The sequence below is a fragment of the Marmota monax genome, unplaced genomic scaffold (assembly GCF_021218885.2).
Source record: "Marmota monax isolate L192 unplaced genomic scaffold, Marmota_monax_Labrador192_F-V1.1 WCK01_AAM20220418_F8-fsc00148, whole genome shotgun sequence".
In the NCBI taxonomy this organism is placed as follows: Eukaryota; Metazoa; Chordata; class Mammalia; order Rodentia; family Sciuridae; genus Marmota; species Marmota monax.
In genome coordinates this window covers 2,235,809-2,262,675 of record NW_026693034.1, presented here as the reverse complement: position 1 = coordinate 2,262,675, position 26,867 = coordinate 2,235,809, and the positions used below count along the sequence as shown (strand labels likewise).

The following is a 26,867-nucleotide window of genomic DNA, read 5'->3' as shown; positions in this document are numbered from 1 at the left end:
GGAGGGCATGAAGGGAATAAGAGACTGCTGTCCTTTGTAACAAACTTTCAGAACTTTTATCTTTAAAAACTGCTTACTTACCTTTGGTTTAAAAAAATAAAGAAAACTCAAAAATATAAGACTTTTCAAGGAAAACTGATTCTTTTTTTTTTTAATAGTTATTTTTTAGTTTTTGGTGGACACAACATCTTTATTTTATTTTTATGTGGTGCTGAGGATTGAACCCAGCGCCCCGCGCATGCCAGGCGAGCACGCTACTGCTTGAGCCACATCCCCAGCCCCAAGGAAAACTGATTCTAACATCAACTTTTTATGTATGTTTGAGACATAACGGGTTGGGGTGATGTAGTCCACCCCCCACCCTACCAAGCTCTCAACACTGGGATATTGGCCCTGAGCTCTGGCCTAGGACACACGCATATGCACACACGTGTCCCAGCATGCCTATCTCCACGTGGACAGCTTGCAACAATTCAACAGGCCCAAACATGACCCCCCCACTCCCCGCCCCCCCCAACACACACACTGTATGGTTCAGCTATGGACTCGCCCACTTTTCCCCTGCAGGTGACTCCCTTTGTCCCTCCAGTGTGAAAATGAAAACCTAGCAATCCAGGATTTTAAAATCCACTTTAAAGTGAGACAAACACACTAGGAGCTTGTTCATCAAATTCTCAAAAATTCGAGTATTACCAGTCATATGATTCAAGAATTTATTAAGTCATACATGCAAAACATACTGCTAATTGCATTAGCAAAAGATCAATGTAAAAACACTGCACAATTCTGCAACTGTCAATTTAAAAAATTTTGTTCTAGTGGTTGAAAGGTCCAACATTGTGTTCTTGCCAGTGAGTTTAAGTTGTACAGAACATTCTTAGCACTAGCACAGTTTACAGAACCTCACAGACCCAAAGGAACATCATTAGGCAAAGCCACAACAGGAAGCGTGTGTCCGTGTGTGTGTGTGTGTGTGTGTGTGTGGTAAACAGGGTCAGTATTAGTCACGTGACAGTGTTGGTAATCTGGCAAGACAGTGATGTTAAGAAGGTTCATAGTTGAAGAATATCTAAAATATTTTAAAAACTGTAAAGCTGCAACACATGATTTTTACACCTAGTTACTAGAAAACTAAGGAAAGCACTTATTAGCTTTGAATAAAGTAACATGAAAACAGGAATGCACTTTTACTAACCTACAAAAAAACTAATGCATTATCAGAAAGATTTATAGTACAAGTAGAAGTCATATTGCTCATTAAGAAGGGGTTCTATAAGAAAAGCACTTACTAAGTTAGCAACTATGGGAATGGCCGTTCAAAAGTGAATTAAATGCCCAATTCCGGGAGGGATGGCAAGTATAGGAAAATGGAGAAGCTTAAGAAAAGACACTTAATACCGACCTTTCTTCATCTACTGCATTTGACAGAAATTAATCTTTAAAAATCTTTACCCGTGACACTTTTTTATTCAGTTGAATTATTCTGTGTACAATGTAGTGTAAATTAATCTCCACTTATATTTAGTCAAAATACTGTCTTCATCCTTTGATCACGTCGTGTTTCACACGCTCCACCCAGCACACCCACGACTAGGAACAGAATACTTCATTAGAGGAAACACGTGAATGAGAGTTCTGTTCAAAGTCTCTGCAAAAGCTAGTCGACTGATTTAAAAAAAAAAAAAAAACTCACTATGAAATCAGAAACTTATCCAAAGAGCTGAGTTATACTCATTTCATTACGACATACAGTACAGTTACGTGGTGAACATGGGCTGATAAGTTACTGATGCATTAAACGGCAACATTTCATCATTAAGGAGGCTGTGCTGCTTCACAGGATCTCAAACTACTCGGAAAGCGTCTGCACCTCCTGACTTCAGAAGCGCAGTCTTCTTAGACAAAGGTCTCCCAACAGTTTAGTGCTCGGTGTTCTCAGCTCAACGCAACTTAGTTCAGAAGGTATTTTGGCAACTCTTAATCTGAGCAAGAATAGGGGCTTTTGAAAAATAAGGCTTTAAGAAGGCTTGTCACTTTAGGGCTAAATTTTAATAGAATGTGAGTTTGAACTCATACACTTAAAACAAACCCTTAAAATTACTGATTGGTTCAAAATGGTTTTATGGAAAAATTAATCTTTAACAAAAACTTGGCATTGAGTGCGAAGGCTCCACTGTTTTTGAGCAAAGCATACAAAGGTTCCAAGGGGCAGGATCAAGAACGAGGAACTTGGACATTTACAACAGCAGGCATTTTCTCTTCCTCTTCTTGACAGGAGGTGGGCAGAGAACTGCTCGGATAGCTTCATCAAACACTGTCTTGAGGCCTCGCTGTGTGAGTGCTGAGCACTCCAGGTATTTTACAGCACCTACGAGACACACAGCCACACAGCAATGTACACTCAGCATGGCACGACACGACTCTCCTGATCAGGACAGCAGCAAAAGGCTGCTCCCCTGGAACCCTGCACCTTCTTCTGCTGATGTGACATGGCACTGCAGAGCCAACTCTAACCCCACCTCCACCTCCCAAGGGCTAACTAACACTAAGGCCTAGAAGGGCCTTGCTGGTTCCCCAAAAGTAAGCCAACCCTAAGCAGGAAAAATACATTCTCTCTACTTCCCCAGACTGAACCCTAGCCTCTCACTAGAGTAAAAGACATGCAGATCAGGTAGGAAAATGCAGGATTTCATACCAATCTCCTTAGCCATGGCTAACCCTTGTGGATAGGTGATGGGAGTCAGCTTCTTCTCCTTCAGTTTCTCAATTGTGTCTTTATCATCCCTAAGATCAAGTTTAGTTCCCACTAGGATGATAGGAGTGTTGGGACAATGGTGTCGCACTTCCGGATACCACTAGATGTGAAAAGAACAAAGTCTGTACCATTCTCCTCCACAGATGACCTTGACCTAAATTACAACTAAGGTGCCAAACTGTGCCAACCACCCCACTTCAGCTGCTGCCTGTCCTTCACACCTTCTAGCTCAGCCTGAAAGAACTGTAAGAAATAATCTTAGTAAGCCAGGACTCCTGGGATTAAGGAAAAAATCAGAGGAAATCACTTTATTTGGGGGAAAACATCCAATTCTTAGGATCATCTCAGAAAATTCATCACCTGTTCAGGGATAAAAATACACAAACTACCTAGTGGAGTACTCTGGCTCTGCCACCATTGCCCACCCTGAAAATGTCCCTGATTATTACAACAAAAAGGTCTCTCTCCCTCCTGTTTGACTACATTGACAAGTATCAAGCAAAAAGAAATGGTCATTAGACTGACTCCAAAGATGTTCTTTATTTTCTGAATGAGACCTGAAGCTTTAGAAATCTATATCCTAAAGGCATTGCTTAAAAACTGATTACGGGACTAAGGATATAGCTCAGTTGGTTAGTGCTTGTCTCACATGCACGAAGCCCTGGGTTCAATCCCCAGCACCACAAAGAAATAATAATAATAATAATAATAAAAAACCTGATAAAGTTCCCAAGAAATAAAATCACTAAGACCAATTTGAATAACTGAAAATTCATAGCACTAAATGATATTTTTTTATTGTTCCTTCCAATATTTAAAAGAAATAAGTATTACATGCCTATAATCCTAGCTGCTCAGGAGACTGAGGCATGAGGATTACAAGTTGGACACCAGCCATAGCAGCTTAGTGAGATCCTGTCTCAAAATTTAGAAACTAAAGGGCTAGGGAGGTAAATTTAGTAGTAAAGCACCCCTGGATTCAATCCTCAATACCAAAAGAAAAAACAAAACAAAATCCTACTTACCTTTGCACGGACATTTTCAAATGATGCAGGACTCACAAGGGAAAAGCAAATTAAGAAAACATCCTACAAAAAGGAAACAGGAAAGCATTCAGAAAACAACCTTAAAATGAGGAAGGTGATTTGCTTCCTAAAGGCTGCTGGGAATGAATCATTAGGTGCGGTGCTTACTGGTACCAACAGCTGATGTCAGAGGCCAGCTCCCCCCACTCACCCCACCAGTCTGTCAGACGACTCCCAAATCAGAACCAGCACATCAAGCAACTAGTGAATTATGAGAAAGGAAGGGAGAAGGAAAATACTGAAAGCTGTTGGAGGCTGGGAAAGCATCAAATCAGACCCCCAGGGGGCCTCTTTTCCCTAACTCTCAACTGGAGACCTAATTATCTGTTATAAACAGGCAAAAAAAAGTACAGTAGTGCTCTTCCAATACTTCTGTAAAATCTGATCTCTCAGTTTCCCAAAAGCAGAGTCAATTTTAAAAACATTAGCTACAAACAATATGCTTTTCATTACGTTCTCTAATGCAGGTTAAGTACAAACATTTTTAGATTATCACTGAGTTCCAATTAAACTGCTGTCACAGTCCCTGGCCACAAAATAGTGGCTGGCTTATTTGCTGTCCCCACCCTTCCCTCTCCAACAAAGGGTAGTTTAAGTGTGGAAGTAGCATTTTCCTAGCTGAGAACCACCTAGATACAGTCACAGACTCTCAAGCACAATCAGGGCCTCTGGAGAACTTGCCCCCAGGGCAGCTGTTGCTAAATAGAGATGCAAAGGAAAAGCAGCGCAGAGTAAATACTTGAAGAGAATTGCTGGTTAAACAGAAAATATTTGACTTTTTCTTCCCATCTAATACTGCACATAATGTAAAATTCAAATATTTACCTGTATAAAAAATGCCCAAGAGTTTCTAAAATGCTAGGTTTATAAAACATATCCCTAGAAAAACGCAATTATGCTGCTTTTGAAATGCATACAATTCCCAAGCTAGCACTTTAAACCATCCAGCTGGTTATCTTGTACCTGAAAAGGAAAGAAACATCCCATACAACAGCTTTTTTATGAATAACATTGTTTAAATACTGGCTCATGCACAAGCTTGTCCAAGAATCACCAGGGCACCCCAGCATCCAAGTTGATTGCAACCATCTCAAAGCATGAGTGGGTTAGCTCACCAGTGCCGCACAGCCACCCAGACAGCACACCACACAGGACAACACAGCAAAGAGAGAATGCTCTGGCAGCAAGGTTAGTCCTGCCCAGGCTCAACATGAAGCCACCCCTGTGAGCTCCCAGGTGGATTCTCACACCACCTCCTCTAATCAGCCCAGAAGGGGCCCTCTCACAAACCCTTCCTTGCACTTGGAAGGAGGGAAGCAAGCAGTTCAGAAACTGCTTCAATCAAGCTGGTAAGTGACCTGTCACGCTCCAATGAAAGCTTTTTTCATCAAGCAAAAGGAACTTGAGGTTCAATAAGAATTCCTAAGAAAACTAAGTGAAATGAGAGAAGAGATAAAGCTTGAGGCTTAAGTCGATTGAAAGTCTTACATACGGCAATCGGCTTGTCTTTGCCCCTGGACGTTATATCCTTACCATACGTGTCTCCAACCTAGTAACGTATGAGAACTTTGTTTGAGTTCAGTACAAACTGAAGAAAATTTAAAAAAAAAAAAAAATCAACGTAACCTGTTATTTATTCTTCATCAGAATTTCAGCTCAACCCTCCTGAGGGATCCAAAAGCATTTAATAACCTAAGACATCTTTGATGCCAAACACCACTGAATCATTCAATGAAACCTGGCCAAAGGTTTCATTCCATCAGTGCAGTTCAACAATGGTCAAGTCAGACAAAACAACTGGGGTGCCACAAAGGTGTTCCTTCTACTGTGGAGCACACACCAGAATTTAACACATTCCCATGCAGCTGGAAATGTTAGCAAGTGTCCCCTAACATAAAGGCCTGCTCATGTGCTGTCACTGGCATACGTCAGCAACAGGCACTTCTTCAAAGAGCTGCATGCAAGTTCTTACAGACAAATCCTGCAGAAGCCTGAGTACAGAAAAGGTACCTGCCTGTGAAACATGCCTAATAGACCAGACTTGAGGGTTTTTCCCAGGACATAGCCAGAGTTGAGAGCTGACAATTCTAACACTGAACACTAAAAGCTCCTGTGCAGAGCTGTGTTCCTGTCTTCCTCCTAGTTCTGTGTGTAGTTTGGATTTAGACTTGTATTACTGAAATGAACAATGCGGTTCAAAGTAAGACTCAATTCCAAGCCCCACTGTGGATTTGGTGAGGTTGCTCCTTAGAGACAAAAGTTAATATTTCCAGTGTTTACCACAATGCTTTTAATTCACTTCTTTGCTTCAAATAAAAATCAATAGACTTATTATTTCAACACAGAACTCTTGAGGATTCTTCTAAGGGCAAATGAGAATTATTCTAATTTCATCTCACTCAAGATTCTCTAATTTATAATTCAAAGATAATATTTGTTTCCCCTAACCCTCCTGATTTAATGTTTGGGCTGTTTTTAAAGATTTGTCCTCTGAAGGAATTGATGAGGGGCCAAATATTCATTGTGATCCACACTTGCTGAGATCAGTCACACAAAAAAACAGACTCAAAATACCATCTAATCACATTTGTTGTACCCTTTTCAGTTTTTAAGAACATCTTTTTTGATAGATAAGGGACATGCACAACAGGAGCCAAGCAGTTCCAGTTCCCCTCCTATGTGAACACTGCACCATCTGCCTGTTCCTTCCTTGTTGCTTTTTCTTCCCCCAGCCTAAATATAGCTTTCAGAAAACATGTCTGGTGCTTCTGACACTTACTTTCTACCACCTATTCCTTCCAACTCTACTTTCCTAACACCGTGGCATGTGAGGTTGTGCTGGTCAACCTGGCTCTCTGTTTTTCCCTGTCCTTGAACCATCAGCAAGCACTCCTTAGGAATACCTGGCTCTTTCAAGGTCTCTCACTTTCCTTCTTCACAAGTCACGTGGCTGTTAGAACACCTCTAGTCCTGGCCTATCTTTCCTGTGACTTGAACACTAATACTTTCCTCAGATCATTATGATGTTTCCAACTATACCAGACGCCCAACATGCCTTTTAAGAAAGTGGCAAGTCTTCCATGTCTTTATTAGTCTCCTATCACAAGCCACTTCCCTTCCTCACTGGTCAAAAGTACAGACAGAACAATTCCACCAGCTGCTCCTCTGCCTGTCTACAGTACAGTCCACACTGATGGGCTGGTCTTGGTAGAATGTGACTGGGCAGACATCTGCATGGCTGAAATCTCACTACTCCAAAAGCAGTATTGTTTCTTTCATTTTATTCTCTTTTCCCGTCAGTCTTGGAATTCTGCCCTGCCCTCAACTTAGTACTGAGGACTGAGCCTATGGGTGCTTTATCAATCCCCAGCCAAAGGCTGGGGATTGATTAGAGACAGGGAATCACTAATCAGCCCAAGCTTTCCTCGAACTTGCAATCATCCTACCTCAGCCTCCTGATTAGCTAGGATTACAAGTGTGTGAAATTTTCTTTTTGTTAATACAGGCATTTTATGCGCAAAGAAAGGACCAGGATATACATACATGACAGAGAAAAGGCAGAACTAAAAAAAGCTGGACATGTGTCATCACTGTGGAACCTCTAAGAAAATAAGCCCCAGAAAAAAAAAGAAGCAGCCCAACACCTAGGAAGTAGCCTGGCGCCAACAGCTTTGTCACAGTGGGCCTGTTGAATGTAACAATTTCTCAGAACACCAATATCAGACAAGGCCCCATGTGACCACACTGAAATGAGACCAAAAGTAAAGAAAAAGACAAACTTATAATCTTGTCTAAGTGCAGACAAGTCAAAAGAATCACTGCAAAATTGCTAAACATCCAAGCTCCTAGTAAATGAGTTACATTCTTCCACCATAGCTTTAGTTTTGCTTCATCTCCCCACCAACTAGATGATCAAAATATACCAATGCAGAATTACCCTGCTCCTGATGGTATACATCCACAAACAACAACTTCCTTTTTGAGCCCTACCACTCCCCCAACCATACAGCACAAGAGCAAATCTCACCCCAGTTTTTAGGTATTTCTCTTTCATGGCAAAAAGTAAGAAACCCAATTCTGCTTAACTATAAGTGTGTTCCTAATGACCTGTAGCCGAAGGACACTGACCCAACTAATGAAGGCTGAGGCCTTTTGAAAAAAAATCAAAATTTTCCAGCTAAACCAGGCATGGTGATACACACCTGTAATCCCAGCAGCTCGGGTGGCTGCGGCAGGAGAATTCCAAGCTCAAAGCCAGCCTCAGCAAGTCGGCAAGGCCCTAAGTAACTGAGCAAGACCCTGTCTCAAAATAAAATATAAAAAAGGGGACTAGGGCTGGGGATGTGGCTCAAGTGGTAGCGCGCTCGCCTGGCATGTGTGCAGCCCGGGTTCGATCCTCAGCACCACATACAACCAAAGATGTTGTGTCTACCAAAAAATAAAAAATATTAAAATTTTTTTTAAAAAGGGGGGGGACTAGGGTTGTGGCTCAGCAGTAGAGTGCTCACCTCACATGCGAGAGCCTGGGTTCGATTCTCAGAACCACATAAAAATAAATAAGTGAAATAAAGGTATTGTGTCCAACTACAACTAAAATAAATATATATAAAAATATATATATATTTATATATACACGCACACACATATATATGGATGAGGATGTGGCTCAGTGGTTAAGCACCCTTCGTTAATCCCTGTAACCATACCCGCCCCAAAATATTCCCAGCTATATAAAGCATGGTTTTTCTTTTATCCAATGTTGCAGCAGTCTAACCCACTATTAACCCACTAGGGTGCCACAAAGGTGTTCCTTCTACCTGTAGAGCACACACAAGAATTTAACACATTCCCATGCAGCTGGAAATGTTAGCAAGTGTCCCCTAACATAAAGGCCTGCTCATGTGCTGTCACTGGCATACGTCAGCAACAGGCACTTCTTCAAAGAGCTGCACGTAAGTTCTTACAGACAAGTCCTGCAGAAGCCTGAATACAGAAAAGGCACCTGCCTGTGAAACATGCCTAACAGACCAGACTTGAGAGTTTTTCCCAGGACACAGCCAGAGTTGAGAGCTGACAATTCTAACACTGAACACTAAAAGCTCCTGTGCAGAGCTGTGTTCCTGTCTTCCTCCTAGTTCTGTGTGTAGTTTGGATTTAGACTTGTATTACTGAAATGAACAATGCGGTTCAAAGTAAGACTCAATTCCAAGCCCCACTATGGATTTGGTGAGGTTGTTCCTTAGAGACAAAAGTTAACAACATTTCCAGTGTTTACCACAATGCTTTTAATTCACTTCTTTACTTCAAATAAAAATCAATAGACTTATTCTTTCAACACAGAATTCTTGAGAATTCTTCTAAAGGCAAATGAGAATTATTCTAATTTCATTCCAGATATGGACCACCTACAAAAACTTAAACCAAATAGTTCTTTGAACTGGCATGAGGATTGGTAAGGGGAGAAAGAGGAAGGCTGGTGGTGAGCAAGTCCCCTACTTTAAGCTTCAAAAACTCCTTAATCTTGGCAGTCCTTCCAAAGACAGACTCAGAATGCATCTGACATACTTTTGTAGGCTTCTCCTATAATACAGCCTCTAACAAAACTAGGCTGTCCCAAACCCCTGGTATTAGAATCGTTAACCTTTATACAAAGAAGGTTGGGAAAGCATCAAAATCTGCACGTGCTGTGTGCCCAGGCAGATTTCAAGGGTATGTGCTGTGAGACCTACGAGATCTCTAAAACAAAAACTCATATATCAGCAAGGCCTACAGTGGGTCCACGCTTACTAAATATGCCCATGACAGGATCAAGCATGCTTTCCTTATTGAGGGACAGAAAACCGCTATGTTGAAGGGACAAGTAGAGTCAGAAACCTACATTTTTAAAAAGTAATAATTAAAAACTGAAGCTTGAGTAATAAAAAGTCAAAAGGCAAAAAAATAAAAAAGACCTTAAACTAAGCAAAAAATATACTACTTGGGCAATTTTGAAATAATGTGTAAATATTTATTATGTTTGCAGAATTGAAAACTTGGGACTTAATGGGTTAAAACCTTCAAGCAGGTGTGGTGGCACATACTTATAATCCCAGTGACTCAAAAAGCTGAGACAGGAGAATCACAAGTTCATCCAGACTTTGTTGAGACCCTGTCTCAAAATGGTGGGGTGGGAACAGGATATTGGGGATATAGCTCAGTGGTAAATCATGTGTTCTATTCCCAGCAAAAAAAAAAAAAAAAAAGGTGACGGGAGGGCTGACCTAAACAGAGGCCTACCATCTCAGCAAACAGGCTACATCAGCTGGATCAGACACCAACAGGGCATAAGCCTTATGATACTGACATACCATTCATGTTCCTACTCCTGTCACTAAGTCCACACAGTGAAATACAAGATGTTGGATTTGAGCATTACTTTGATCTACCTATATGAGCATGCAGAACTTGCAAAAAAATATAGGTAACTTATTGAAGGATAGAAAAGCCCTTAGGATTATTTAATTTGGAAAAATAATTTGAAGGGTAACTTCAGCTGAAAATGATGACTAGCTGCTCACTATCTTTTGGAGAACAAAGTAGAAATTAATGGTTTAGACAAGATTTAGTTACATAGAACTATACAACAGAGAAGATGCCAACTTTAAATAACACGAAAAGCATAATATATCTTTTTTGTGTGGCCTAAATAAGAAATCTTCAACCTGGCCCTTCAGGAATGGGTTTGAGAAGTCTTGGGTAAGCCACATAAAAAGCCTTGCAGTCCAAAGAGCCAAAATCAGAGATCAAGTTCCATTCCACACTTAGGTTGAGAGGTTTCCCCATTACCAACAAGACAACAAGGTGCCATCCTGTAACTCCCAGGCCAAATCCTCTTGGTAAAAAGTGATTCAAAGTAATGAGACATCTGGGCCCCGGTACCGAACCATTTGGGCCTGCCCCTGCGCTCCCAAGATCATTTCCTTGCAAAAAGGAGTTGAAACAAGCATATCTTTAACTGCTAGTCAGGTGCTCCTTAAGCACCCCCACTCACCCTCCTCAAATGTATTACACAGCAGTCAGTTTATGGGTCTTTTCTGAAAGTTACTTGAGAGCAAGAACCCTGTCTTATTCCTTTTTTCCTACTCAAGTACTTTATAGGAAAACAGTCCACTGATGTACATAGTCAAGACCTAAAATGTTTAGTCTTAAGCCCCATCATGGCAACACCCCCTTTGATTTCAGGCCTCTAACATAACAACATAGCTTTCTTCAATCTGAGAGTTCACCTTATCTGTGCTTCTCAGCAGAATGGGACTCTTGCCAAGTCACCTTTGACTTGCTATAAGTGACTCCCTCAGAGAAAATGGCCTTGCCCTATCCTATATCCCCTGAGTCACAGTGGGGTGGCTCTCATTTCTCAGAAATGATGCCACACTCTTCCAGATTATCTAGGGGTTGATATTCCTATTCTACCAGTCACTATTTTTAAATCCACTTAAAATTTGGAATGATTTGCCAGGCGCAGTGGTGCACGCTAATCCCAGCAGCTCTGAAGGCTGAGGCAAGAGGATCACAAGTTCAACGCCAGCCTCAGCAACTTAGCAAGGCCCTCAACAACTCAGTGAGACCCTGTCTCTAAATAAAATACAAAAAAGGGCTGGAGATGTGGCTCAGTGGTTGAGTGCCCCTGAGTTCAACACCCCCCCAAAAAAGGAATGATTCAACACTCACTGATTACAGAATAGTTTTCAAGATATTTAAGATTTTGAACCATTTTATGTTTATGGGCTGATTTTTAATACTTAAATCACATTTAATTTTTAGCTATAGATTTAACTGAGAAACCACCCAACTGAAACCTCCCACACTATATTTAGCACTGTTAACTAAAATTCAGCTAAAGTATAATGTGCAAAAACTACATAGTTTAGACTGTATTTGGCAATACTTCCAGCTAGAAACAAAATGCATGAGACTGTTGGTTAGAGGGAAAAGGCTGTCTGTATTCAAGATCTTAAAACTATCACTAAACAGTAAGTTTGTTTTAAAAAACAAGATCTAAGAAGATAATGGTTGGGCTGGGGTTGTAGCTCAGCAGTAGCATGTGTGAGGCACTGGGTTCGACCCTCAGCACCACATAAAAATAAAAAAATAAAATAAAGGTATTGTGTCCACCCACAACTAAAAAAAAAATTTAAATACATAACACTCAATTAAAAAAAAAAAAAAAAGAAAGAAAAGTAATGATTAAGTCAATTAAGTCTACCCTACCAATCAGGGCTCAAATATGATCATTCTCTAAGCTCTTCCTGATCCCATCCTGGATTCCTGGCCAATACTGGGTTGTCCAGCACATTCACAGAAAATGACACTCACCAAGACACAACTTACACCTAATGAGCCTCTAGACTGATCAAATTGTATCAATAAGAATGAAGAGGAATCCAAATAGCAGTTAATACTAGAGTGTGTACAATATGCTAAGAATTTTCTATGTACATTACATGTATTAACTCACTCAAGAAACAAAGAGGCAAAAACTAGAGAAGACACTGTCCAAGGTCACACAGCAGCTAGGAAGTGGAAAAGCAGGATCTGAACCCAAGGAATTTGCTCTGCTTCCTCTTTAAGTACCCACTGTTCTTGCCAGCTTCTGCTCTAATTCACTTTTTAATCTTTTAGTTGTTTTATAGAGAGGCAAAACAAATTTTTTTCTGATTGGCACAGCAGACCCATTTTATAAAAATGAAACCTCAATCTACATGGAAAAGATTTAGGTCTAAAGTCAAAGAATTATATTTTTTATAAGAAAATAAATTATTAAGCCCTGATTAATTACTAATGTGGTTTAAAGAGACCTTAATCTTAACTACTTAATTTGATATGGTAGTGAAAAACTGTCCCAAAGCAAATCATCTTCAAACTAACTGCTATTAAAAACTGGTTTGTGACAATAAAAACATTACCAGTTTTATTATGAGTGGGGGAGGTTTAATAAATATGGTAATTCTGCTTCCATGAGGAGAGGACAGATTATTCAATAAATAGTATTATATTTTACCCTCACTTGGAGGGGAGTCTGATGCTTGCTTATACTATACCAAAAATGAATTATAAATTAAAGATAAAACCTTTAGCTAAAAAAAAAAAGCCTAATAAAATTAAATGAAAGAATGTAAAATGCACAAGGCTAAATAACTGGTAATGCTCAAAAAGTAAAAATCTGAATTGCATGTAGGGAACCAATTTATATTGAGTGCTATTACTCAATATACCCAAATCACAGCAAAATAAGCAAACCATAGATATGCATTAATAAAACATTCAAGAATAAAACTTTAAAATTCAGTTTAGTCCTTACTGTTTGTGGATAGGAGAGGGGGCGCAATCTGTCATAATCTTCTTGTCCAGCTGTATCCCATAAGCCCAGATTCACAGGTTTCCCATCTACCATAACATTGGCAGAATAGTTGTCAAAACTATAGAATGAGATAAAAGTGGTTAGTCACAGACAAAGGATCAAAGTCACTGTCCCAGCAGCACCTCACATCTCATAGAAGGTTTGCTAAAAGGCAGCAAATGGACCTGGATACTGCCAGGCCAGGAAATGACCACAAAAGCAAAAGGAGAAAGAGCTCTGAGAGAGAATGGCAGGCAGGCTGGCTGAAATGTATGAGGAACCAACTAAACACACACTTGAGAAAGAAAAATGCCTGAGAAACAAAGGACAAACTACTAAATTTAAGTGAAACAAATTTCTGTCAGCAATAAAAAATCTTTGCCTTAATAAACAAAAAGTTGGGGCTGGGGTTGTGGCTCAGTGGTAGAGTGCTCACCTAGCATGCACGAGGCACGGGATTCAATCCTTAGCACCACATAAATGTAAAATAAAAATATTGTGTCCACCTAAAACTAAAAAATAAATTTAAAAAATAAAATAAACAGAAAGTTTTAAGACTTTTTTCCCCAGGAAAAAGTGGAATTAGTTCCTCCTTCAAATCCCACGTGTGGGGTTTTTCATGTACATGTCTTATAATTTTCAACAAGTGTTTCCAGCCCTCACATCTGAGTATATGGAGTGATACTTGGTACAGTCTTGGTCATCCATGCCTGCAACCAAAGTACAGTGGTAACAAGACATACCTGACTTTAGAAGCCACCCCTGTTTTCAAAATGAGCACACCTGGTCACATCAATGTTTAAAATAACTTAAAGCTACTATACACAAATTAGTTACTATAGGAAAAGGCAACAGAGAAAAAAGGCTTATAGGCTGACAGATATTTAAAAAGTGCTACTGGTATCATAGATAATTAAAACAAAAATAAGGGCTTTATGATTTTTTTCAAGCTTTGCAATTTAAGCCAAGACAAATACCCTAATACATTATTAGTCTATAAAAGTCAAGGATTTACTTTTTATATGCTTTTAATACTTCATGCCTCTTACTATACTGCAAGAGCAGAGTTGAGATCTAAGCAAGCTCCCAATATAATTTACAGAATTTAATGACCTAACTTGTTTTTATAAAGAAAAGGTTTGGGAAGTGCCCATGGCCCCTATTGGTAGCAAAGTAGGTTAAATGAATGTGGTAATTGTACTTCCATGAGGAAAGGACAGATTATTCAATAAATGTTCAATAAACAGTATTGTATTTTCCCCCCACTGGCATGGGTGGAAAATCAGATGCTTGCCTCATACTATACCAAAAATTAATTACAAACATTAGCCAAAAAAAGCCTACGGGGAAAAAAAAAATACTAGATAATATTCTTGCATCGAGGCAAAAAAAAAAAAAGGGGGACCAGTGGTATAATCAGGTATAGTACTTCAAAATCAATAATCATTAGGGATTTAAGCTCTATCTATATGCATAGATAAATTCCCACCACAAATACAAGACAACTAGGACAGAGTGTTACCATTTACATACTTTAAATTGTTCGATGGCACTTTCACAGAGCACCTAAGCAGTGTGCTGTGCTTGAGCAGGGCGGGACTTAAAGGCGTTCCTCTCCACAGTGTCTCTGCCTTCACTGGGATGCACAAGACTCACTGGGCCACAGTGAAGCTTGGCTACTTGAAACTCTCTAGTAACCCAACATCAAAAAAGCATTTTGCTGGAGCTGGGGTTGTGGGTCATCAGTAGAGTGTTTACCTAGCATGTGCGGGGCGCTGGGTTTGATCCTCAGCACCACATAAAAATTTAAATAGAGATACTGTGTCCAACTACAACTGAAACAAAAAAGCACTTTTCCTTCCCCACCCAATTCTGCTGCCCTTGGGGAAGATGCAGCCCAATGGCCATTTCTATCCTACCTGGTTTCAACTGTGAAGCCTGTAACTTAACAGTGACCTAGAACCAACTGATGGATGACTTGTCAGAAAAAGCCAATTAAAATCTAATGGAATACTTCATGTTCCACTTCCCATAGAGCCAAATTTATCCAAAACTCTTACATTCACAAGAATTGTTCTCTGACCAATCTCTGGTCAGCTTCCTTTTGTCTAGCTCTGGATTTCTTTATATTACTACCAAGTGCTATATCTCACACTAAATTTTAACTTTGTTTTCTTGAGTATCTAAAAATTAGAAAAGCAAGGCTGTGTTTATTCCATCATGTGAGAAAACTATATTAAACTGACCAGGTATTTCTTAAAAGTCCAAAATACTTACAATTAAATCCCAGACAATGTTTGAGAGGAAAACAAATTATATCCACATATACGAGCATTAAGATAGGGTTAACAACAAAACAAATGGAAAAAAAATCAGAAAAAAACATATCAGACAATACAAGTATAACTGAAGATACTTACACAGTGGGGATATACTCTCCAGGAAATGCATTGGTTGTATAACTGATCAGTAGGCAAGTTTTACCTACAGCTCTAAAAGGAGAAAAATAAGATTGCTTAGTTGACATGAACATAATTATAGTTTTCTTTGTTCTGTTAAAATAATTTCTAGAAATCCAAACAAACCAGCATTTTTTCAGAAAGGTAAGATTTTGGATCCATCTAGTTCTATTAAGGTTATGTGGTATTAGCACCAATAGTCAATATTTGTACAGTTGTTTGTACAAATTACAAAAGGAAGTTACAAAAGGAAGAACATTTTAAAATTTAAAAAAAGTTTCTTCTGTGAACATCTTCTGTGAACAAGCCTTTCATACAAGAAGTTTTAAGTTCTATACTCAATGTATTAGTTCACTAATACTAATGCAAACATAGCTTGCCCCTGCAACATACATGCAGTTATTTCTGTAAGAACTAACTTATTTTGCCATCCCTCAGGGACACAGCTCAAACTCCCACCCACTTCCTAAAGGCTTCCCTCAGTTTTGACTCTTCTCCAGAGCTTTTAGTTAAAAACCATCATACACAAATGTTCTCACATTAATTTATCTGTATGCATTTGCCACGTCATGAGCTTTTAAAAACAGGGTCTAACAATACAGTCTACACATATTAATTAATAGCTCAGAGATGATAGTGTAAAGTTCCCAAACAGTTACAAAGAGAAAGTAAAAGAGAACCATGTAGAAATAAATATTCAGGGCAAAAGAGCCACCTGTACAACTGGTAATGGGTACAGACTGGATCAATATTACCAGTAAACCATCAGGCAAAAGTCAAAGTGGTGATTCAGTCTCCCAACCACCTGAAATGTTTTTCAAGAGAATGTTCCTTTTTTTTTTTTTTAATTTTAGTATTTATTCTTTTAGTTTTCGGCGGACACAACATCTTTGTTTGTATGTGGTGCTGAGGATCGAACCCGGGCTGCACACATGCCAGGCAAGCGCGCTACCACTTGAGCCACATCCCCAGCCCTCAAGAGAATATTTCTAAAAATTAAGATTCCTGGGGCCGGGGATGTGGCTCAAGCAGTAGCACGTTCGCCTGGCATGCGCGCGGCCTGGGTTCGATCCTCAGCACCACATACAAACAAAGATGTTGTGTCTGCCAAAAACTAAAAAATAAATATTAAAAAATAATAATAAAAATAAAAATTAAGATTCCTAGCCCAGGTGTAGTAGCACACATATAATCTCAGTTACTCAAGAGGCTCCCAAGTTGGAGGCCAGTCTGGGCAACTTAGCAAGACCCTGTCTCAAAATAAAATTTACAAGGGGCTAGGTATGTAATCAGTGGTAGAACACTGTGTAGAATGTGCAAGGCCTTGTGTTCAATCCCCAGTACAAACCAATCAATGGACAAAAATAAATTAAGGTCACTGCACCACTGTGCAGGGGCATGGTTGGAGTTTTACAGCATTCATAGGTTGACTTCTTCAGGGCTTTCCTAAGGGCTCAATTCACCAAATGTCCTCTATAGTGAGCCCAGTTTCTTGCTGTTTTCTGTTGGTTTACCAAAGTTAAGATGATAAGAGTTCACTATGGTATTGGTTTAAAAGTTTTTTACTGTTCAATCCCAAATGCCATAAATGGATTCACCATAAAGAAAGTTTAGTGCTTTCCTATTTTTCCCCCTCACACTCTAAAGTTTTAAAGTGAAAATGTCTCAACAAGGGCAGATTACAGGCTAATTCGGTCTTGCCAGTACTTGTTTTACTCCTAACATTATTAAGGGCTTAACAGAAGTTGGAACTCTCCACCCCAAAGATCTCACAATCAAACATTACATCATCAGAAGGTAACTTCCAACTTCTAAGGTTTCCTAAATAGAAATGACTCATTGGACATACATTTTGTAAAAGGCTTAGACTTTCCAAATGAACCTATATAAGCAAGAGACAAAAGATTTAGAGTCAGAAGCCTGCGTTTGAGATCCAGAACCAACTATCACTAAGTGGTTCCAATCTTTTGGCAAGTTCCAACTTTCTTTATATGCTTCAGTTTTTGTGTTTATCAAACAGATGCAAAACTACCAACTCATTCAGCAAACTATTGTGAGCATAAATTCAGTTTTAATTTATAGCAAGTGTGTACTATAAGAAGTATATTAGGCACCAAAGATATTTCATTGAACAAGGCCTCACAGAGTATGTGCACTTATTAAACTAAAAAATGAAGAACACAATCATTACACAGAAGTACTGGTATGAGGCTGGGGATGTAGCTCAGTGTTAGAGTGCTTGCCTAGCATATACAAAGCCCTGGGTTCAATAATAATAATTCAATAATAATCATCATCATCAGTATGATATTAGTAAAAATGCTCTGGAAATGCACAGCAAAAAATCTAACCTAATCTGGGAATGCACAGAAAAAAATCTAACCTTGTCTTCGGGGTAGACAGAGAAGGCTGCAATGTATGCTAAAAACTTATGAGGAATGGAGACAGAATGGGCAAACAAAGCAACAGCAGATGGGGAGGCCCAGAGTTGAACAAAGCCCAGCATAACTTAACAAGAAATATGGGGGCAGTGGTAGAGGAAAATCTGAAGAGGTGTCATCTCCTTAAGAAGAGATGTGGGACTGATCCTGCCTACAAGCCAGAGAAGGTAAACTGCCAAGAATGCATTCGATTTTCCAAGAAATATCCAAATGCACTGCGGAAAGAGGACTGAGGAAGGTGTGACATGAGGTAGGAAAATAAGGAAGCTGCTGCTGTGTTCCAGGAACCACCTGTGGTAGTCTGGACCACAGAGAGGGACTGTAGGGTGAAAATAAACGGGCTGTTTCATGAGCTACTTAGACACAAAGCAGAACAATCATGGTTTGGCCATGGTTTGGATGTGGTAGTTGAGAAAGAAAGTGGAGTCTAAGGCCAGGATAAATAAACCCTTTTTCAAAATGACAAATGTCGTGTAGAAAACGATAACAATTCTTGTCACTTAATGTCTAAGACAAGCAACTATAAATGTTTTAAGATAAAATATCTTGCTGAACACACTGGTGCAGGCCTGTAATCCCAGTCACTAAAGATACTGAGGCAGGACTATTTGATACTCTGTCTTAAAATAAGTAATAAAAAGGACTGGGATTGTAGCTCAGTGGTAAAGCACTCCTGGGTTCAATCCCCAGTACCAAAAAAGAAAAAAGATATTGGCATAATCTGATACTGGCTGATAATTTACTATCTATCATTATTGGCTACAAATCTATGTTCTTTTTTTTTTTTTTTTGGGGGGGGGTACCGGAAATTGAACTCAGGGGCACTCAACCACTGAGCCACATCCCCAGCCCTATTTTGTATTTTACAAAGTGAGACAGGGGCTCACTGAGTTGCTTAGTGTCTTGTTTTTGCTGAGGCTAGCTTTGAACTCTCATCCTCCTGCCTCAGTCTCCGGAGCCACTAATCTATAAATCTTTACGAAAAAGATTAAATTGTGGAATTCTGATTTTTAAAATAAGTACATGCCCTACCTTTTTTTAATTATTAAGAACAAAAAAATTGAAATTTTTGTTTATTTATTCCTTGTATATATAAAAATATAAATCAGAGGCTGGAGTTGTGACTCAGAGGTAGAATGCTCGCCTAGCACATGTGAGGCACTGGGTTCAATCCTCAGCGTCACATAAAAATAAATAAAATAAAGGTATTCTGTCCAACTACAACTAAATATGTGTGTGTTTATATATACATACATATATGTATATATAAACATATATAAATCAACTCTAGAGGTCAGAGTCAACATCTGCACTTGGCAAAACAACTTGAACATAAATGCATGAAGAATGTCAGCCATGTTGGATCACAGTGTGGACAGGCTCTTGTAGAATTTCTGGAAGTTTTGCTTTGGAATTTCCAGTTTTATATATTTAACTGCTCAGTTAAACCTCTTTTTAATCTTTGAAAGATGTCATCACTCTAGAAAATGAACCTGGATTGGCCTGCAGGGAGAAAGCTCATGTCAGTTCTATATTGGATTTCTCCAAGTTCACGCACGACATTACAGTTTTTTAAACCTGTATTTGACTAAAGCCAATAACGTACATTCTGTTAGGTTCTTCACTTTCCCATTAAGAGAATGTTTTACTTTTTTTTTCTGCAAACCTTATTATTTCTTGCAATCTATAAACCACAACTTAAAAGCACATAAAATCAATAATTACGAAACAATGGCAATTTCCTCACATTAAAAAAATAAAAATAAAAGGAGGGGGCTGGGGTTGTGGCTCAGAGGTAGAGCACTTGCCTAGCATGTCTGAGATAACTGGGTTTGATCCTCAGCACAACATAAAGATATTGTGTCCATCTATAACTAAAAAAAAAAAAAAAAAATTAAAGGGATCTAGGAAGCATAAATAATTTTCTGCACTGCTTTTTAAGGTAAACTGATCTTAGGAAAGAAAAAAACATTCTTCCAAGGACAACTGTAAACCAAAACAAAGAGCATGCAATGTCATCTAAAAGCACATAGTTTTGTTTTAGTTTTTTGTTTTGTTTTGTTTTGTTTTTTTAATATTGAAGAATGAATCCAGGGGCACTCAACCCACTGAGCCACATAACCAGCCCTTTTAATATTTTATTTAGAGACAGGATCTCACCAAGTTGTCTACACTCCCACTTAGTTGGCTTTGAATTCAAGATCCTCCTGCCTCAGCCTCAATTTACAGTGAGAAATAAGGTATGGGGATTCTACAACAAATGCTTAAAGAGAATATGTACAGAAAAAAATATGAACTAGTAAGAGTAGTTCAGGGGTTGAGGTTGTGACTCGGTAGTAAAGCACTTGCCTTGAAAGTGTGAGGCACTGGGTTTAATCCTCAGCACCATATAAAAATAAATAAAGGTATTGTGTTCATCTACAAAAAAAATTATTTCTAAAAAGAGTAGGTCAGAGCTGGGGTTGTAGCTCTGTGGTAGAGCGCTTGCCTAGTATGTGTGAGGCACTGGGTTCGATTCTCAGCATCACATATAAATTTAAAGAAAGGCACATTGACAACTAATATTAAAAAAAAGAGAGAGTAGTTCAATGTTACAAAAACACAAAACCCAATCTGAAATCTTAAGTTCTGTTTCCAACAGTGAATATCACAGCAAATGAACAGAAAGCTAGCCAAAACCAAACAAAAAACAGAAAGCTAGCCATTATCACCATTAGAGGCTCCCTAAAAAATTAAGATTCCAGGGCTGGAGATATAGCTCAATGGGACAGTACTTGCCTAGCATGTGTGAGACCCCAGTTCAATCTCCAGCGCAGCGCACACACATGTGCACACACATACACACAAACACACACACATACAAATTAAGATTCTGTTTAAAGTTTCTCAAACACTCAAGGCTGAAGACACTACATATGAATTGTTGAATTATGGGCTGTCTCTTCCTCTGGAGAAGGCCCACATTCTCTCCTGAATGTGTATTTCTTGCTTTATCTCAAAAACTTCTCACTCTTGACACAGCCTACATTATCCCTTAAATATCTCTACTTTCCTAAATAAACAGTTGTGTCTTTGAGAAAGGAAAAAAAAAGAGAGAGAGAGAAAGAGAGAGAGAGAGAATGAATACTGAAGTGTGAAGCAGATTTTTTTCCAATCCACCCTTCTAGAATCAAGTCCAACTATGGTGTAGCAGATATGAGTGAGCTCAAGATACAGAGTTCAAAAATAATATCTTAACTGCATACCACTCCATTCTCCTTCAACTCCTCTATTAAATCCCCTGTTAGTGGGATGTCATGTGAGAAAGCAAATAGAGTAAAATACTGACTACAGATTATAGTGGTGAGAATACGGGTGTTGACTATACTCAATTTTTCTGTATGCTTGAAATTTTTCATATTAACCTGTTGGTGGAAAAATGTTCCTTCTGATGACATGCGATAACTACACTGATAACAAGACTCCTGATAAAAACATCTCCCTCTAGGAAGACTACAATCAGAAGACAGAGCTATCTGTGATACAGAGGTGAAAAAGTAGGAAGCACTAAGATATTAAATGACTAATGCAAAAGAGAAGATTATGACAGATTGAAGGTTTCTCAAAATGGCTTCCTGATACTCCTCCACTTTTACTAGTACTGCCATTCCACACCCCCACATTGCTGGGAATTGAACCCAGGGCTTCTGGCATACTAGGCAAGTGCCTGTATCCCCAGTCCTGTATTAAAAAAAAAAAATGAATATTATTATATATAATTTTGCCAACCATTATCAGTCATACATTAAATCTAAGCTTGTAAGCCAGTGCAGAGAATTCAAATACCTTTATAACAGGTCAAAACTAAAGAAGATAAAAAGTAAACCTCAAAACACACCAAGACAATTTATGAAGAACTGAAATTCATTTTTCATGCTATCACACAGTTCAATGGAAATACTAAATGGCACACATTCTTATAAAGATGATGTCACAAGAGGCATTTATCACACTCAACTAAAAAAAACACCTAGGCAGCTATGTCTTAAGTCAGACACTGTGGCGCACAGATCACTGGCCCAACCAAAAATCATTTTGTATGAGGTCTTCAAGTCATTCACCCTCCACCTTCTAGTCAACCAAAGTTAAAACAACACTATTAAATACTGTTTTTGGTTGTGGGTATACCCCAGTGGTGAAGCATATACTATCCCCAGCATCAAAACAATTTTTATTTAAAAAATTTCAAAACAGTTGTGAGATGCTGTCTTACCTAAGTAAAGAGACAATCAATCTTAGGGCAGAGGTCCCCCTCAAATAAAAATTATAGGTCCTACATTCAGGAAAGACTACCTTTTTTTCTTAAAGATTTTTAAGATGAACACAATATATTTATTTTACTTATTTTTATGTGGTTCTGAGAATCGAAACCAGTGCCTCACGTGTGAGGCAAGTGCTCTATCACTGAACTATAACCCCAGTGCTAGGAAAGACTATCTTTAAAAAATAAATCCTATCTCATATTTTATACCCAATGCCAATTTACTGCTATACAGGAAATTATATACCAAAAGAATACAAGCTAAGGGCTGGGGTTGTGGCTCAGCAGTAGAGCACTCACCTAGCACGTGCATCCTCAGCACCATATGAAAATAAATAAATAAAATAAAGGTATTGGAGCTGGGTTTGTGGCTCAGTGGTAGAGTGCTTGCCTGGGTTTGATTCTCAGCACCATATATAAATAAATGAACAAAATAAAGACCCATCAAAAAATTTATAAATAAATAAATTAATTAAATAAGGGTATTATGTCCAACTACAACTAAAAAAATAAATAAAATTTGAAAACAAAAAGAATACAAGCTAAATGATTCTCACTATAATACAGTTATAACATAGTTTATAATTCCTTAAATAAGAAAGCTTGGGGCTGGGGTTGTGGCTCAGCAGTAAAGCGCTTGCCTAGCACGTGCAAGACCCTGGGTTTGATCCTCAGTACCACATAAAAAAAATAAATAAAATAACTACAACTACAACTAAAAAATAAATATTAAAAAAAAGAAAGCTTGCAATTTGTGAAACCTCAATCAGTTTGCCTTCATTGATTTTATTATTTTTAATTGTTTATAATTCTACAACATTAAGTAGCTTTAAGCCCCACAAAATTTAGGCCCATATTTATAATTAGCAATTTCTGAATAAAAATATTCAAACTATAATATCAGGAATATTATCTGGTTAAAAGCAGAAAAATATTTCTGGTGTGAAAATTATGTACGTACCTAGATTTTTCACTAAAATAATGTTTGCTACATATTATCCCTTGACATAACACAGCTTAAACTCTTCTGTAAAGGCACATTTCATTTACATCACTTAGCTATATCACTAGTCAATACCAAATGTCAAATGCAGTCTTAAAAATCATACTGAAAAAAAAAGCCAGGAACTGTGGCTTTCTGGTGTCCAGTATGAGGGTCTCCTGGAATACTCTTCCACTGAGCTACATCCCCAGTACTTTTTATTTTTTATTTTGAGACAGGGTCTGGGTAAGTTGCTGAGGCTAGACTTGAACTTGCCATCCTCCACCTCCGCCTCTCTAGGTTGCTGCAACATTATGCACAGCAGGAACTACATATTCCCTCAGAGTCTTCCAGTAATAAAAAGAGCAATAGTAACAATGACAACAATAACTGGAGATTACTAAGCACTCAGCAAAGAGTAAGGCACTTATCAGGCTCTTAATATTTAGCATCTTGTTTACCTTTCCCTTGATGCATCTCTTCAGGATGAGTGATATGGTCAAGGTAAGTGGTGGGGTGGGGATTAAGGAAGGATATAGTTCCCATAGTGGGCATTCAACAAGTATCTGACTGTATTTTAAAAAAGCTAGGGCTAAGGTTGTGGCTCAGTGGCAGATGGCGTATCTTGCATGGGTGAGCACTGGGTTCAATCCTCAGCACAACATAAAAACGAAGGAATAAAATAAAGACATCATGCCCATCTACAACTAAAAATTTTTTTAAAAAAAGGAAAAAAAAGCTAATACAGGGATGGAGGTGTTTCTCAGTGGTTAGAGCACTTACCTAACACATTCAAAGCCCTGGATTGATACCTAGCAACAGGAGCTGGGGAGCCAAAACAAGACATTACAGGTCCATGACTTGCTCATATTAATTAAATTAAATGTAACTGTTGTGTGCATACATATATATTTGGCGGGGGGGAGGATACCAGGAATAGAAGTGCCTCTGGAGGCACTTAACCACTGAGTTACATCCTAAGCTCTTTTTATTATTGCTTAGGGCCTCTCTAAGTTGCTGAGGCTGGCTCTGAATCTGCTATCCTCCTGCCTCAGCCTCCTGAACCACTGGGTGCCACCACACCAGATTTCTCCTTAGATTTTAGTCTTGGAATTCTTCAAATAACATCACATAGTATGACTGAGTACTGAATTAGCAGTAACTTTTTATTTTATTTATTTTTTGGTACTGGGGATTGAACCCAGGAGGGCTTTACCACTGAGCTACATCCACAGCACTTTTTGAGACTGTGTCCCACCAAATTGCCCAAGCCAGCCTGGGTTACAGCAGCCTCCTAAGTATCTGGGATAAAGTGGGATTACAGGCTTGCACCACTGCAACTAGCCAATTTAACTTTTAAAAAACTAGTATGTAGTACTTTTATATATCCCATGCCACTACGGATTCAGTATTTTTAACTTTTAAAGGAAGTTCAGATAACTATATGACATGCAAAAAGAAGAAAACTTCATCTAAAATAATTCACTATAAAACTGAACATCTTTTCCAAGTGACAGAGTAAAGCTTTCTTTCAAAAAGTTAAAGAAAGTCACATATACATTCAAATTAAGTGAACCTTACAATTTCTAGTTATATACATAGAAGCCAGTAAATGGGCAAATCCCAAAGACTGGTTATCTTACAAATATCAGTTGTTTGCCTTTCATCTCAATTAGTTATAGAAACAATTTCAAATGTCCAACCTAGAATCATCTAAATAAGTTGAAAATCAACAAATACATTTAGAAGCATAAAAGTAAAATCAATGTTAAAGTTAAGTTTGGAGAATATTAACCAAAAATTAACGGGATGCCAGAACTTGTCCTTCGACTTTACTCAACTTCACAACGTACCAGTTGCATTCTGAGTTTCATGAAACTGCTAGTAATTCTCCGAGCTTCCTTGTTAACACTAACCTACACAAGCAAAGCTCAGATGCGCAATTTTGCTTGGATTACACTGAGATTCTTGTTTCTATACGGGGGGAGGCGGGGGGGGGGAACGAATAAGACAAGTCTTGTCTTCCTCAAGGGCCTGTAACCACCACGGACAGTAATGAAAAGAAAAGCCTAGAGTCACACGGAGCCCGTTCTGCTCCAGCCATACCTAATGCATTAAACGAAGGTCCATTTGGAAGTTTGGGCTTGTTTGTTTTTTTTGTTTGTTTTTAATCTTTATGACACCAGGCTCTTTTCAGAACCTTCTCTACCAGATCGGGCTCCTCACAGATAGCATCTCAATTAAGTTTCTCCACGAAAAGGATCATTTTAGAACCCTTAAAGTGGAGAGGTGCCAATCAGAAGCAAACTGGTGGTCCTAAGTAAGTTTGGAGGCCGCCAAAGTGGCCCGTGCAAACAGGCATCCAACAGGACCGACTCCGGGTTAGAGATGAAGGAAGAAACCAAAAAGAACTCCTTCCTCCAGGGGGAAAAGGGACAACCACCTCCAAGCCCGCCTAATCTTCGTGCCAACCAGGGCGGGCGGCGTCCGCCCGGGAAGAAAGCGGAGGGTGGAGTTCACTTTTCCCTCCGGCCCGAAGCGCCCAAGCCCTCCCCCACCGAAGCGCCGGAACCAGGCCCGCGCCGCGGCCCGGGAGGCTGGGAGCCAGCGCCCCGCGAGGCCCGCGGCGGCCACGCGAGCCCGGCAGCCGGGCGCAGCCCGCAGCCCTCGCCGCCCCCGGCCCTCCCTGGCCCACCCCGCCGCCCCCGGCCCGCCGGCACTCACCCGTCTCCCACCACCACACACTTGATGGCCTGCATCTGGGCCGCTCGCGGGGCCGCGGTAGCGGCCGAGCGCTGAGACGAGAAACGGCGGGCGCGGAAAGCGGCGGGCGGGCGGACGCGCGGCTGCGGGCGGCGGGGCGTGGGGTGCCGGGGCCGCTGTCCACGCCGCCTCGCCTTCCGCGGACTGGAAGCTAAAGCCTGGCAGCGGCCACCACCCAAAGCTGGGGAAAACTGCAGAGAAACAGGAAATGGCCGCTCCACTCACATCCGGCCTCCCCTCCCCCCGCGCCGGCGCCGCCGCTCCCAGGCTCCGGGCGGGGCCGCTCCCGCCCGCGCGGCTCCCGGGGTTCCTCTGGGCTTCGGGAGCGCTCGGGAATGCTCGGAAGCGCTCGGCTCGGGCCGCGGGCGCGCCTCGGAGGGCAGCGGAATGGCCGCCATGTTTGCGCGCTAACACTCCTGGGCGTGTCCAGGCCTGGAGATCCCCACCTCGCGGTCCGCCCGGCTTTGGGTCTGAAAAGGAGACCCAGGTTCCGGGAGCCGCGCGGGCCCTCGTCAGCTCCTGACCAGGCCCGCCGAACCACCTGCATCCTCCTTTTTTAATCCTTTTTATATAATAACCATAACTTATGTCATTGATATGGGTCTTTCCAAAAAATTCGAAATCTAAAATTGTACTCCATACCATTAAAATAATCATAATGAATACTTTGGGGAAAACGGAGGATTGGCTCAGTGGCAGGTCT

At 39.9% G+C, this 26,867-nt stretch overlaps 1 protein-coding gene across 1 annotated transcript; it reads right to left on the bottom strand.

Annotated features, from left to right (window-relative positions):
- Nucleotides 1–699: 699 nt before the first annotated feature.
- Nucleotides 700–26,385, bottom strand: Rac1 (Rac family small GTPase 1). The gene is made up of 6 exons (XM_046453656.2): nucleotides 26,126–26,385; nucleotides 15,640–15,711; nucleotides 13,181–13,298; nucleotides 3,781–3,843; nucleotides 2,696–2,855; nucleotides 700–2,368 (listed from the first exon to the last, which is right to left on the bottom strand). Exons 1-6 carry the CDS (start codon nucleotides 26,158–26,160, stop codon nucleotides 2,238–2,240), a joined length of 579 nt encoding a protein of 192 aa, XP_046309612.1. The 5' UTR covers nucleotides 26,161–26,385; the 3' UTR covers nucleotides 700–2,237.
- Nucleotides 26,386–26,867: the final 482 nt, after the last annotated feature.

Coding starts and splice junctions, on each gene's coding strand:
- Rac1 (XM_046453656.2), bottom strand. CDS start 26,160: ATGCAGGCCATCAAGTGTGTGGTGGTGGGAGACGG. Junction 13,299..15,639: donor GGAGAGTATATCCCCACTGT/GTAAGTATCTTC, acceptor CTCATTCTATAG/TTTTGACAACTATTCTGCCA. Junction 2,856..3,780: donor TTGAAAATGTCCGTGCAAAG/GTAAGTAGGATT, acceptor TTTCACATCTAG/TGGTATCCGGAAGTGCGACA.